The following is a 12,555-nucleotide window of genomic DNA, read 5'->3' as shown; positions in this document are numbered from 1 at the left end:
CCCCTAGACACAGAGAACCAGGTGCTGTGACAGAGTTCAAGGTCTCCATGTGCCTGGTTAAGGGGGAAAAAGTATGTGTGGACCAAGAGAATGACATTTCCATTAATACATGAAAAGCAGAGAAAGCCAAAAGACTGTAAATGTATGTACATATAAAGCTATGTGTGTATTATTATTTTTTTAAAATTTTATTTGGCCTCGCTATGCGGCTCGTGGGACCTTAGTTCCCCAACCAGGAATCGAACCCCGGCCCTTGGCGTGAAAGCACGGAGTCCTAACCGCTGGACGCCAGGGAATTCCCTATGTGTGTATTAAGTGAGGAAAAATCACATGCCTAGATGAGCTCCATCTACTCAGGACCCTGTGCTCACAGCAGCCTCCGTTTACCATGCCAGGAGCTGTGCCCAGGGCCTTCCACACACCTAATTATAAGTGCCACTTTACAGATGGGAAGACTGAGGCTCTGGGGTCTGGGATGTGCCCCAGGCACCCACGATGAGCGACACTGTCACGGTTGGAACTCAGCTTCTTCTAACCCCAGGGCTTGTGCTCTTAACCACAGGCTGGAAATGTTTCTCCTAATGAGCAAGTGGGGATTTTATGTTTAAAAAGATGCATTTCAAAAAGGCCCCCCAGTGCTCACTTCGGCAGCACATATACTAAAATTGGAACGATACAGAGAAGATTAGCATGGCCCCTGCGCAAGGATGGCACGCAAATTCGTGAAGCATTCCATATTTTTTAAAAAAAAAAAAGGTTCTGAAGAACCTAGGGGCAGGACAGGAATAAAGATGCAGACGTAGAGAATGGACTTGAGGACACGGGGAGTGGGAAAGGTAAGCTGGGACGAAGTGAGAGAGTGGCATGGCCATATATACACTACCAAATGTAAAATAGATAGCTAGTGGGAAGCAGCCGCATAGCACAGGGAGATCAGCTGGGTGCTTTGTGACCACCTAGAGTGATGGGATAGGGAGGGTGGGAGGGAGACGCAAGATGGAGGAGATATGGGGATATATGTATATATATAGCTGATTCACTTTGTTATAAAGCAGAAACTAACATACCACTGTAAAACAATTACACTCCAATAAAGATGTTAAAAAAAGAAAGGCCCCCCCACCCGTTAGAGCCTTTGGGTCCCCAGAGCTGTGGTTTAAAACCTGCTGGGATCTTGTTTGGGGGGGACATAAGCCCCTTTGGAGACTGATGTGAGCTGTCGCTCCTCCCCCCAAAAATGCATGAAACTTGGGGTACAAGTTCAGGGGGACTCAGGGGCTCCCTGAGCCTGTGTGATGTCCCGCAGGCTAGCCCAGGGGCTCTGTGAGTGGAGGAAGGAGGGAGGGAGGGAGCAACCTGGGCAGAGGACGGCCAGAGCATGGGACACAGGAGGAGGGAGGGCCCTGGGCACGGACTGAAGACTCCATGCCAGTGTACAGATTCACACACATGCACACACATCAATATGCACACACACATGCAGACATGAAAGCACACAGACACACCCACATACACAACTTCCAGACACACATGTCCATGTGCACACACAGACCCACATAAGCGTGCGCGCACACACACACACTACAGCACGCAATCAGACCAAGGTCAATCTGGCAGGACACATAACCACAGAAATGACTGTCCAACTTGCACTCGGGCCCACACCTGCAGACACAGGGCTGTGCACCCTCACACACATGTGTGCACACACCCCCCATGCCCAGCCCCTGGACTGGACTGGGGGAGGCAGGCCTGTGACTGCCCACAATTGCCCTAGCAATTCTTTTGACCACGGGGAAGCTAGAGAAAACAATTTTTTTCTTCTTCTTCCTTACTTAAAATCTCCCCCATGTGAGTTGCTGCCTGGTTCCCTGGTTTATTTCCCACCAGCTGGAGTTTGCTTGAATCCCCTGCTTAGGAGACACGGAGCTGATGGCCGGCTAGCAGACACTTTAGACAGGAGGCGACACTCTGGCCAGGTGGGGTTCAAGGTCAGCCCCTCGTGCCCTCCACCTGGGGGGTCACCAATAATTACGCACTGCCCCTCCCTGGCCTTGAAGACCCAGCCCCACTGCTGCCAGGATAAGCCCGAGCTCCTCCGCAGGGTCCTAGCCTGGCTCCGCCACCCGCCCACCCCTCCGTCCACTTTCCAGGGGCGCTGCTGGCCTGAAGTCCACAGCCCACCACGCTGCCCGTCACCCTGCAAGCCCTGACCGCTGGGTCCTGCACACTTGCGCTGATGCTCTTTCTCCTTCCTGCCCTCCCTCCCATGCGCGTCTTCTCCCCACCTCAGATCTTTGCATAGGAGATACCCTCTGCCTGGAAAGCCCTCTCCCTGCTCTAGCAAACTCCTATTCATCCTCTGGGTCTCAGTCCTGAGGCTTTGGGCACAGTTGGGCACCTGCAGGGCCCCCCTTCAGCCACTCACAGCAGCCCTGAGCTTTTTCCTCCCCCGATGGTGCTGTGGGAGGGCGTTGGCGGGGACCAAGCCAGTATGGGGCTCAGCCCGGGGGCGCTCAGGGAGGTTTGCTGAATGACTGAATGACTGAGAACAGACAGTGGCCCTGGGTAGAGGAGCCAGGACCCAGGTTCCCACAGATGGGCGCAGTCCTTGGAGGCCCCGCCCCCATCCTGCTGCCCTTGGGAGCTTCTTTTCTGGGGCGTGGTTGGTGATAAGCCACCCAGGAACCCGATGACACTGGGTTACCTCCTGTGGTATGGGACAATGGCAGGGGCTGGGAGGAGGCAGCACCTCTCTCCTGGGCCTGCCACTTCTGCCCACTCAGCACCTCCTGGGCCTCCAGAGGCTGCCGGGAGAAGAGAAAACAGGCCAGACCAGCTCGGCCTGGCACTGGCCACCCCCACGAGGGCCCCCCCGCATCTGCCCTCCACCCCCTGCCACGAGGAGCTCAGGGGACTTTGTCTCCACGGGGCCCAGGGCTGTGATCCGGAACAGTGATAGGGCCTAATTGCAGGAGGCAGCCAAGCGGGCTGGGGGCCAAGGGACGCTATGAAAAGGAGAGGAAAGAAAGAAGACCCACAGGGTGGGGGTGGGGTGAACAGAGCCAGAACCCCACACCGGAGGCGAACCCCACACACTGGCTCTGCTGCTTCCTAAGTTGGTGACCTTGGACAAAGCCCTGACCCACTCGGGGCCTCACTTTGTCCATCTGCAAATGGGGACAGCAGACTCTCCTCCAGCAAGGGAGGTTTCAGGCAAAGCCCTTAGCGCAGCACTGATGGCTTTTGGTAGTTCTTGTTCCTGGACCGTGACATAGGGCCCACACCAGGCGGCTGTGGTCCAGGGGCTTCCCTGAGGGACACCAGCACTGTACCTTCCACACAAGGTCTTCCCCCTTGACTTTGGGATAGGGATTGCCAGGCTCTGCATTCTACCAAGTGGAAACTGAGGCTCCAAGAGAGGTCACCTACCCAGGTCACCCCTGTGGGTATAGCGCTGGGATCTGAGCTCCCAAGGGAGGGGGTGGGGAAGAAAATTCTCCACTCTCCTTGATTCTTGGATTTGCCCAAAAAAAGCCAGTACTGCAGGGGAAGAAGCCTGGACCAGGACACCGGTGACGGCTTCAACTCTACAGCCACAGCGTTGAGACACTGAGATGGGTCATTAAAGGCTGGAAGGGCCCTCAGAGGGGCAGGAAGCACCCCCAGCAGGGACTGGGGGGGCAGATAGGGGCAAGGGCAAGCCAAGGCAGCTCTGCACAGCCCCGGGCACCCTGGTTCTGGGGGTCTCAAAGTCTTGTCACATTCTTGGGCCTGGGGGCGGCCCCTTGGATGCCTTCCCGGGCCTCCCCCTCCCCAGGCACAAAGCCTCTTTTCTCCCTCTGGTCTCTCGGCTGCCAAGGGGCGCCTGGGGCACCGGGATAGGGGTGGGGGGAGGGCTGATGGGGAGCAACATCCTCATGCCGTCTCCAGTGATGCTGGGATGGGGCCACAAGGGGAGGTCCTGGCAGCCAAGAACCACAGACTCCTCTGGCTAGGGGTCCCTCCCCTCACTTAATGTTGGTCATAGCAGGAACCACTGTACATCAGGTCCTGCACTGGTTCCTCCCATGGGGGACCGTCCTCAGAACAGGCCTGTGTGCAGGGGACGAGGGGAGGGAAGAGGGGAACAGTGAGGAAACTGAGAGGGGAACTGAGACCTGGGGCCCTGAAGAGACCTGCCTGAGGTCACACACTGAGTGGGTGACAGAGCCAGGAATAAAACCCTGCTCTATCTGAGGCCAGAGCCCCTAATTCCTAACCACGACCTGCAAACCTTTTTCAGCTCCCCAAGCTGACAAAAGCTCGCTCTCCTCCAGGAGAGCTGCTGGGGTGAAAAGTACACTGGATCTGGAAACTGATTGACTTAGATTGAGGTGCCTTTCCCTCTCTAGGCCTTGGTTTTCTTATCTGTAAAATGGGAGCAACAGCATTGCCTACAGAGCTTTTGTGATGCTCAGGGCACTGTGAGCCTTCTATGATCAGATGGGGTGACAGTCCTCAGTGACCACCAGATACCTGCCCACAGACACCATTCTGCTCCCACATAGCAAGTCCTGGGGGGCCAAGGAGTCCAGGCTGCGAGGGAGTGGACTGGCTGAAGGGCAGTCCAGGACTTATGCCTACTCAACCATCATCCTGAGATTGACACTGGGGACCCTGGGGGTTCACATCCTTGCCCTAGGCAGGTCATGTCCCCTCTCTGAGCCTCACCTTCCTCCTCTATGAAATGAGGACCATAAAAATGTGTGCCTCCCATGGCAGTCGGGAAGATTCTGGAGGGAATAGGTACAGGTGAAATGCCAGCCCAGGTCAGCATGCATGGTGGTGGCTGTGACATCTGCCAGCCGTCAGTCCCTGTCTCAAGACAACTGCTCCTCTGGCCTCTGATGCCACAGCCACCTCTGCCCTCCAGCCCTGCCCATGTCACCTGCTCTTGCTAGCCCAGTGGGGGCACGCTGGCCCCTGACCACTGGGAAAAGGGAATTTCTGAAAAGAATTAAAGAATTGAGCCCGTAGGGGGTGGGGGCCGGGCAGGCCTTTGAATGGGATGAAAAGGCCTGGAGAGGCCTGGCTACTCCGTATTGTCTGCCTCAGACAACAGTGGCGGCTGGCCCTCGAGAGGGGACCCCAGCAGGGGCAGGGGCAGGGGCAGGGGCTACAGCCAGGAGAGGGGCCTGGGTAGGTTCAAACAGTGTCACCAAGGCCAGAAAGACACAGATTTGAATCCCAGTTCTGCTATTAATGGTCAATGAGCCTAGAAGATTATGTTAATCGTCTGGGGCCTCAATTTGCTCATCTGCTAAATGGGGACAAGAGTTCCCTACCTCATTCAATCCTTGAACACTGCACATAAAGGGCCCCCCTCACTGGTACTGGGAGATGCTTCATAAACACCACCAGACAGAATTCTCCCTGCTCCTGAGAGAGCAGCAGGAAGACAGAGCACTTGCTCCCAGCGCAGTCCAAAATGCCAGGTCCCTGGGGGCCGACACTGACCCTCGGTCTGTGAAACTCCACCCCAGTCTTCTTCCTTTGAGGAAAATAAATAGCTGGGATACTAAAAAAAAAAGCCAGGAGCACAGTAAAGCGGGGAGGGTCCCCCAAGTGTCAGCTAGAGGGTGTCCTGGGCTTCTCCTATGTGCAGGAAGGGGGCCCTAGGGAGAGGGTGGGGGAAGTCTTGGTGGTTTCCTCCCTCGGGGGAAACCACCCCCTGGGGCTCTGGAGGTGAAGTGGTGGGGGGTGGAGAAGGCTGTCGGGGGACTGCCGGCTCCGTATACGTGAAGTAGGGTACCCCCGCAGGCCTGGAGCTTCTGCCAGATAGCGGGGAGGCCCAGGGTTCCTGCCCCAACCCGGGCTGGCAATGAGGTGGGGAACCGGGTCCCTTTCCCAATCCCGGGCTTGCACGGAGTTTGGGGGGGGGGCGGTGCCTGGGGTCCCTGTCCCCAACCCCGGGCTGGCAGGGCACAGAGGTGGTGCGGGGGGTGGGGGCAGCCCTTACCTGCGTGCAGAGAACGGGGCTCCCCCAACGCTCCACGCGGCGCTGCCTCCCGGGAGCAGGAGCCCGAAGCAAAGCAGCGCCCAGGCCCGCGGGCCGCCCATGTTGCGCCCGGCGCCTTCCGCGCGCGGCCCCTCGCCGTCGCCCCCAGCCTGGCGTCCCCGCCCGCGCAGCCAGCCGCCCAGGACGCGCGGATCCCGGTTCCCAGCGCAGCGGCGGGAGGGAGGGCGGGCGGGAGGCGGGCGCGGGGCGGGGGCGCGCGTTCCCGGCCTCGTCCGGCCCCTCCGCGCGGCCCCCCGCCCCTTGCGCCGCCGCTGCCAACCCGGAAGGAGCCCTGGGGGGCCGGGCACCCCCGCCAGGAAGGCCGCCAGGTGCCCACCTGAGCCTGGCGCCCTGCGCCGCGTGGCCCTTTTGGGGGCGCGGTGCCAGTTTCGAGGTGCCCTCCCACGTGTTGCAAAGTGGGGAGCTGAGGCTGGGCCACGGTCTCAGACGCAGCCAGGACCCAAACCCAACAAGCCTGGGCTAATGATGCGGGGGCGTCATCCCCTCTCGACATTTTTGAGGGTTCCAGTTCCCGAGCCACGAGGGACTGTCCATCCATGCAACAAAGGCTTCCTGAGCAGTGAGCGCCACTGTGTGCAGGGCACCTCATCGCCGCCTCACATCCTCTCTCGGTTTAATCTTCAAACCACTCTGGGTGAGGTGGGCACAATTATCCCCATTTTACAGAGAGAAAAAAGGAGGCCCAGGCACTCGTAGTCCCCCTAGGAGAAGACCTGGGCTGACCCCATAAAGTCAGTGTCCACTCTTATCACCATTTTACAGATGGAGAAACTGAGGCAGAGAGGAGATGTCATCTGTCTAAAGCACCCCATCAGTGGTTGGAAGAACTAGGATTCAAATCCAGGTCTCCTGACTTCAGAGGGGGTGTCAGCTCTTTAGCACAATTAAGGAAGAGTGCAGACATCAGTTGCTATGGGCCTGGGTTTCCCCATCAGTGACAAGGAAAGGACTGGCTTACAGTGGAGTTACTTCATCTGGGGTACATGGATGAGCTACTGGGGAGAGGGCTGTGAATCCTACCAAAGTGTATGAAAGTATGGTATGTGTGTGTGATACATATGTGTGCAGGTGTGATAGGGGCATGTGAAATGTGTGATGCCTGTGTGCATGTGTGTGATGTATGTGTCTGTGACCAGAATGTGTGTTTATGTTCTCATCAGAGGGCACCCAGACCCTCCCCAAACTCCAGGACAGTCTCTGACCTCCCCCCACCCCCTTCTGCCAGAACTGATGGGCAGCAGGCAGTCCCAGGCTGGTGAAGCCCCTACCACTGTGGCAGTGCACCGGGGGCCTGTCCTACAGGATCCTGCTGTGGCTTGTCCAGATCTAGGATCTCTGCTAGAAACACTCCAGCAAGAAGGGCATGCTGGCCCTGACCTCTGATTCCTGGGACTACCTCTCCTAGACTCACCAGAGCAGCACAGGGCCCTGGGCTGAGTCAGAGGGCAGAGGGTGTGCCAGTGGAGAGAGCCGACCCCTGTCTCCCGAGGGGGCAGGCAGTGAGAGCTGGGTTCAAACCCTCCCTCTGCCCCCTCTGCCCGTGTTAGCTGGGGCAAGGCCTGCCCCTCTCTGAGCCTCAGTTTCTCTTTGTAAGGAGAACAGTTGCACGTTCCTTATGGGGTGTGTGCAGGAATGAGATATGCCTTGGCCCCCACAGTCCCCTGCTTCACGTGGTTCCCCCAAGGGCTCCTCACATCCTCCAACAACGTCATCATGGTGCCAACTTTGCCCCCCTAGGGGAGCTGCCTCCCTCCCTTCCATCTGTGATTTTTGGGCACCTCTATGTGCCATCTGTCTGACCCCCAAGAAAAGCAGCTTTGCACCTCTCTGGTTAGCTCTTATTTTTGACACAACTAGATCAGTTACTTAATCCTCTAGATAACTTGTCACTCTCAAGGGGCCATCTTATGAGATGGTCCCAGGCCCATCTGAGGCCTGGTCAGGTGGCCACGATCAAAACCCAACACCCTGGGGCTTCCCTGGTGGCCTGGTCTGGGAGGATCCCACATGCCGCGGAGCGACCGGGCCCGTGAGCCACAATTGCTGAGCCTGCGCGTCTGGAGCCTGTGCTCCACAACAAGAAAGGCCGCGATGATAAGAGGCCCACGCACCGCGATGAAGAGCGGCCCCCACTTGCCGCAACTAGAGAAAGCCCTCGCACAGAAGCGAAGACCCAACACAGCCATAAATAAATAAATAAATTAATTAATTAATTAAAAAAAAAAAACAAAAAAAACCAACACCCCAAAGGGCACTTTGGAGGGTATGCAGCTCTTTAGGAAGGGGAAGTGCTGGGCAGTGGCTTCTGTCCTGGGAAGGCCCAGGAGGGCCACAGAATGAGGAGGCACTACCACATCTGTTTGCAACGTGTCTGAGATGCTCCTGTGATGAATGGCATATATGTTCCTTTATCACCAAACTCGTGGGTGCTCCAGGCCACTGCAAATTTCTCCAGCAATGGATGCTCCCAGGAAAAGCTGTGATCAACATTTTGACATCAGAAAGGGTCCTATCCTTACTGAGGCTGGGGTCCCTTGGTCCAGGGTATTTATTTAAAACTACAGCTAGACCCCCATGCCAGTGCAGCCTGGTGGTTACCACATAGGCTCAGCACCCCATAGGCCTAGGTGTCAATTCCAGAGCAACCACTGGACACTGTGTGACCCGGGACAAGTCACCTCCCCTCTCGGAGCCTCATTTCCTTGCCTGAAAAAACAAGGCAGTTTTAAGACATGGAAGCAACCTAAGTGTCCATCGACAGATGAATGGATAAAGAAGATGTGGTATATACATATACCATGGAATATTACTCAACCATAAAAAAGAATGAAATATTGCCATTTACAGAAACATGGATGGACCTAGAGATTATCATACTAAGAGAAGTCAGTCAGAGAGAGAAAGGCAAATACCATATGATATCACTTACACGTAGATTCTAAAAAAATGGTACAAATGAACTTATTTACAAAACAGAAACAGACTCACAGACATAGAAAACAAACCTATGGTTACCAAAGGGGAAAGCGGGGGAGGGATAAACTAGGAGTTTGGGATTAACAGATACACACTACTTTATATAAGACAGATAAACAACAAGGTCCTACTGTATAGCATAGGGAACTATATTCAGTATCTTGTAATAAGCTATAATGGAAAATAATCTGAAAAACTGAATATATATATAACTGAATCACTTGGCTGTACACCAGAAACTAACACAACATTGTAAATCAACTATACTTCAATTAAACAAACAAAAAACAAGGCAGTTTTTAAAGCTTTGGGTCTCTGCGCGGTGGTCCTGGGGCACAGTATGAAGCCCCCTTTTGAGGGTGCACTCTCCTGGTGGATATCAGCCTATTTTCTGGTCCTCTTTCCCCCCTGAGCAGGAAGGGCAGGAAATGCTGCAGGGACCTGGGTTTGGTCATTTGAGGTTTCAGTGTTTGCTGAGATGGGGAGGAGAGGGGCCCGCTGGCTCAAGGCCCCTGTGGGTGGGGCCTCTTCCCTGGGGGGCTGATCTTCTCAGCTGCCAAGACTGAACCACAACCGCCAGCAACAACAGCAGCTTCCGGTCCGGTCTGAGCGCTGACCGTGTGCCAGGCGCTGTGCTAAGCATTTTGCTTGCATTGTCGCCTGCCCTTTTCTCCCACACCCGGGAGGCCTCCATATTATCCCCAGGTGTGGGGCCCACGGCTGGTGAGTGATGGGTGCCGGCCTCTACGCTTACCCATGAGGCCACACTGCTGCCCTCTGACCCTGCAAGGGGGTTTCTTTGGGCAAAAAGAGAACTCAGCTCAGATTTAGACTCCCGTCGGGAGGCTGAGGAGGTGAGAGGGAGCACATGCATAAACACACACACACACACACACACACACACACACACACACACACACACACACACACCCAACCCGGGAGCAGGCCATGGGGTCTGGGAAACACAGCCCTTCTGGTGTGGATTCACTGACACATCCAGCCGGCCTAATCCAAACAGGAAATGCTGTTCTAACAGCAAACAAACCTGGGTCGCAGCCTCCCTTCCCTGTGAACTGCCCCTGGAGCCTGTGCTAAGGACCTCTTCCCTCTGACTATGTCCCAAGGACAGTTTCCCTGGCTGGGGGTGGGGGGGCCCATAAAATTAGCCCTGCTTGCACACCAGCTTGTGTGAGCCCAGGTGCCCCAGTTGATCTGTACCCATGTCGTGCCCATTCTATAGGGGAGGGAGCAGCCCAAGAGGCCTGGGGGTACCCGGAGCCCCCAGGGGCCCAGTCAGCGCCAGCACCATCGCCATCGAAGCCTCTGCCCAGACAAAGGGCAGGGCCGGTGGGCCGGCCTTCCAGGTTAGGGAACAATGCCCGCTTTTTGTGCCTTTGATGTGGAGGCCTGGCCCTGCGGCCCCTCGCTGGGCCAGAGCGGGGATGCTGGGGGACCCGGAGAACCTGCAGCTGCCCAGCTAAGTTATTTATGCTCCATGGAGCTGCCCTTCTCACCCAGTTCATTCCTTCCTCATGGAGCTGGGACTGGAGCTGGAAGGAGTGATGGGAGGAAGGAAGCTGTCGGAAAATCATAAATTAGGGCTCCGAGAGAGGGCTTTCCTGCCCTCCTCAGGAATCCTCAGGGGGAGAGACCGGCACCTTGGGTCAGGGGAGGACGACAGGGTGGCAGCCAGGGCACCTGTATTTGGAGTTCGGACACCTGGATGTCTGCATGATCTACAGTGAGTCCCTTCTCTCTGGGCCTCAGTGCCCCCATCTGGAAACTGGGGGAGGGAGGGATACAAGACTCGGGGACTTTCCTGTGACTGTGCTTTGCTGACTGTGAAGAAATGGACAGATAAGAGGCCTTCTCCTTAACAATGTTTGTCCCACTTCCCTTCCTCTGGTTCCTTGCCCACAAATCTCCTCCTTTCTGCCCCCCATCTTTGCCCTACCTCCCTTCTTTGGGTATCCCTGGCTCTGCTTCTTTTTCCACATCTCTCCTCCTGCAAAAACAGACTAATGAGGTCTCCTTAGGCAACATCCACCTAGCTGGAGGGGGTAGAGTTTGGCTCATTTACGCTAGAGTGTTAATGAATGTTGTTAAATGTTGGGTCCCAGTTAACAGGGATTCTTCCTCATTTAAACCCTAAATCACTAGTAGTGGGCTAGTAATCACTTCTAGGCTAGTAAGGGGGATGCTTGGTGACCAAGGGTCTAGGAACAAGGTCTGCCAAGTGAAAGGGCCTTCTGTGTGGGAAAATGTCCTCTTCCCGGCCACAGTGAGGTGAAACCCACCCCCTGCTGGACGCATCTGGAGTGGTGGCCACAAGTCCCTGTGGTTGAGATGGACCTGGCAGGCACGAAGGACAGGCAAGAGGAGCCATTCAGAGCGGAGACCCTGGAGCTGCCTGCCAGCCCTGCCAGTCCCAGGAGGTGCCTGCTGGGCCAGGAGCATGTGGGCCTGCCCCACCTGACACCCCCAGGATGAATGGGTTCCACTCTGAGGAAGTGATTCTGAGGAGGAAGAGGAGAGGGAGAGAGAAAGAGCCAGAGAGAGATATAGAGATATAGAGAGATACTCAGAAAGAGAGAAAGAGAGCCAGCAAGCTGGAGACAGAGGGAGAGATGTCAGCCAGAGAGATGTAGAGAGAGGCAGATGGAAAGACAGAGAGACAGAAAAAGAGACAGACAGACACAGAGAGAAGAGCACTTGGGGAAGAGGACCCCAGGTTGTCGGTCTCAGCTCCTGTGGGGACCGGGCAGAGGGGGCAGGACCAGGGTGCCAGCCCAGCACCATCCTCTGCACGACAGGCTCTGCCTCCCTCAGACCCACACTCCCACACCCCTAAGAGGCAGGAGCTGGTCCTTCTGCCATCTGCTGCCCTTGCCTGGCACTGGCTGACCAATAGGCTCTGGGCTGCCTGCATTGGTATAAATTGTGCCTGGGAAGCCCTGTAAGGCAGATGGAGCTGCTGGACCCAGAAGAGATGGATTTCTAGCCCGTGGCTTGGCCCAGGGAGTCATAAGTGGATGGACAGCATGGGGGATGTGCACCCCTGGAGCACCTGGACTCCAGGCTCTCCCTGCCCTGCCCTCCTGTCCAGCCCTGCAGGGCCAAGCCTGGATCCTCTCCATCTGCCCACTCCTCAGCTCTGTCCCTTCCAGCCTCCCCACCCTCTATGGGACGTGGCTTCAGTTTCCTTGGTGGCTTCTCACCTCCTCTCTGACCCTTCCAGTCTTTTGGGATCTTCCCAAAGGTTACTGGAGGTATTTCCCTGTGAGGGAAACCTTCAGTGTCCCTGCTGCCCTCAGGGTGGGAACTGAATGTGGCCTGGCCTGCTCAATCTCCCTGTGTCCCAGACCCTAGGACACCAAAGAGAGTCTCTATCCTCCCAGCTAACCCTGTGCTCTCCAGCTGGACCGCAGGGGTTTCCCATCCCATCCCCTCTGCCTACCAATGCCCACTCCCCCTTCTGTCACAGCTCAGACATCACCCCCTCCCTGCCTCTAGGAAGG

General features: G+C 56.2%; 1 protein-coding gene across 10 annotated transcripts in view; it reads right to left on the bottom strand.

The window, feature by feature from the left end:
* The window catches only part of LOC309639271 (kremen protein 1), a 145,760-nt gene that overhangs the window by 33,868 nt on the left and 99,337 nt on the right, over positions 1-12,555 (bottom strand). For 2 of the 10 annotated variants that reach the window (XM_082416284.1, XM_082416283.1), the window contains exon 1: positions 6,002-6,220. The exons of 6 other annotated variants lie outside the window; for them this stretch is intronic. In XM_082416284.1, the coding sequence (XP_082272410.1) occupies positions 6,002-6,102 (101 nt within the window). In that variant the 5' untranslated portion in view covers positions 6,103-6,220. Of the gene's footprint in view, positions 1-6,001; positions 6,223-12,555 lie in introns of those variants that run through there. 2 more of the 10 variants (XM_082416286.1, XM_082416285.1) reach the window with 2 other exon arrangements.

Source organism: Balaenoptera physalus (assembly GCF_965194825.1).
Source record: "Balaenoptera physalus genome assembly, chromosome: 12".
NCBI classification, from domain to species: Eukaryota; Metazoa; Chordata; class Mammalia; order Artiodactyla; family Balaenopteridae; genus Balaenoptera; species Balaenoptera physalus.
This window is presented reverse-complemented; position numbering and strand designations above follow the sequence as displayed.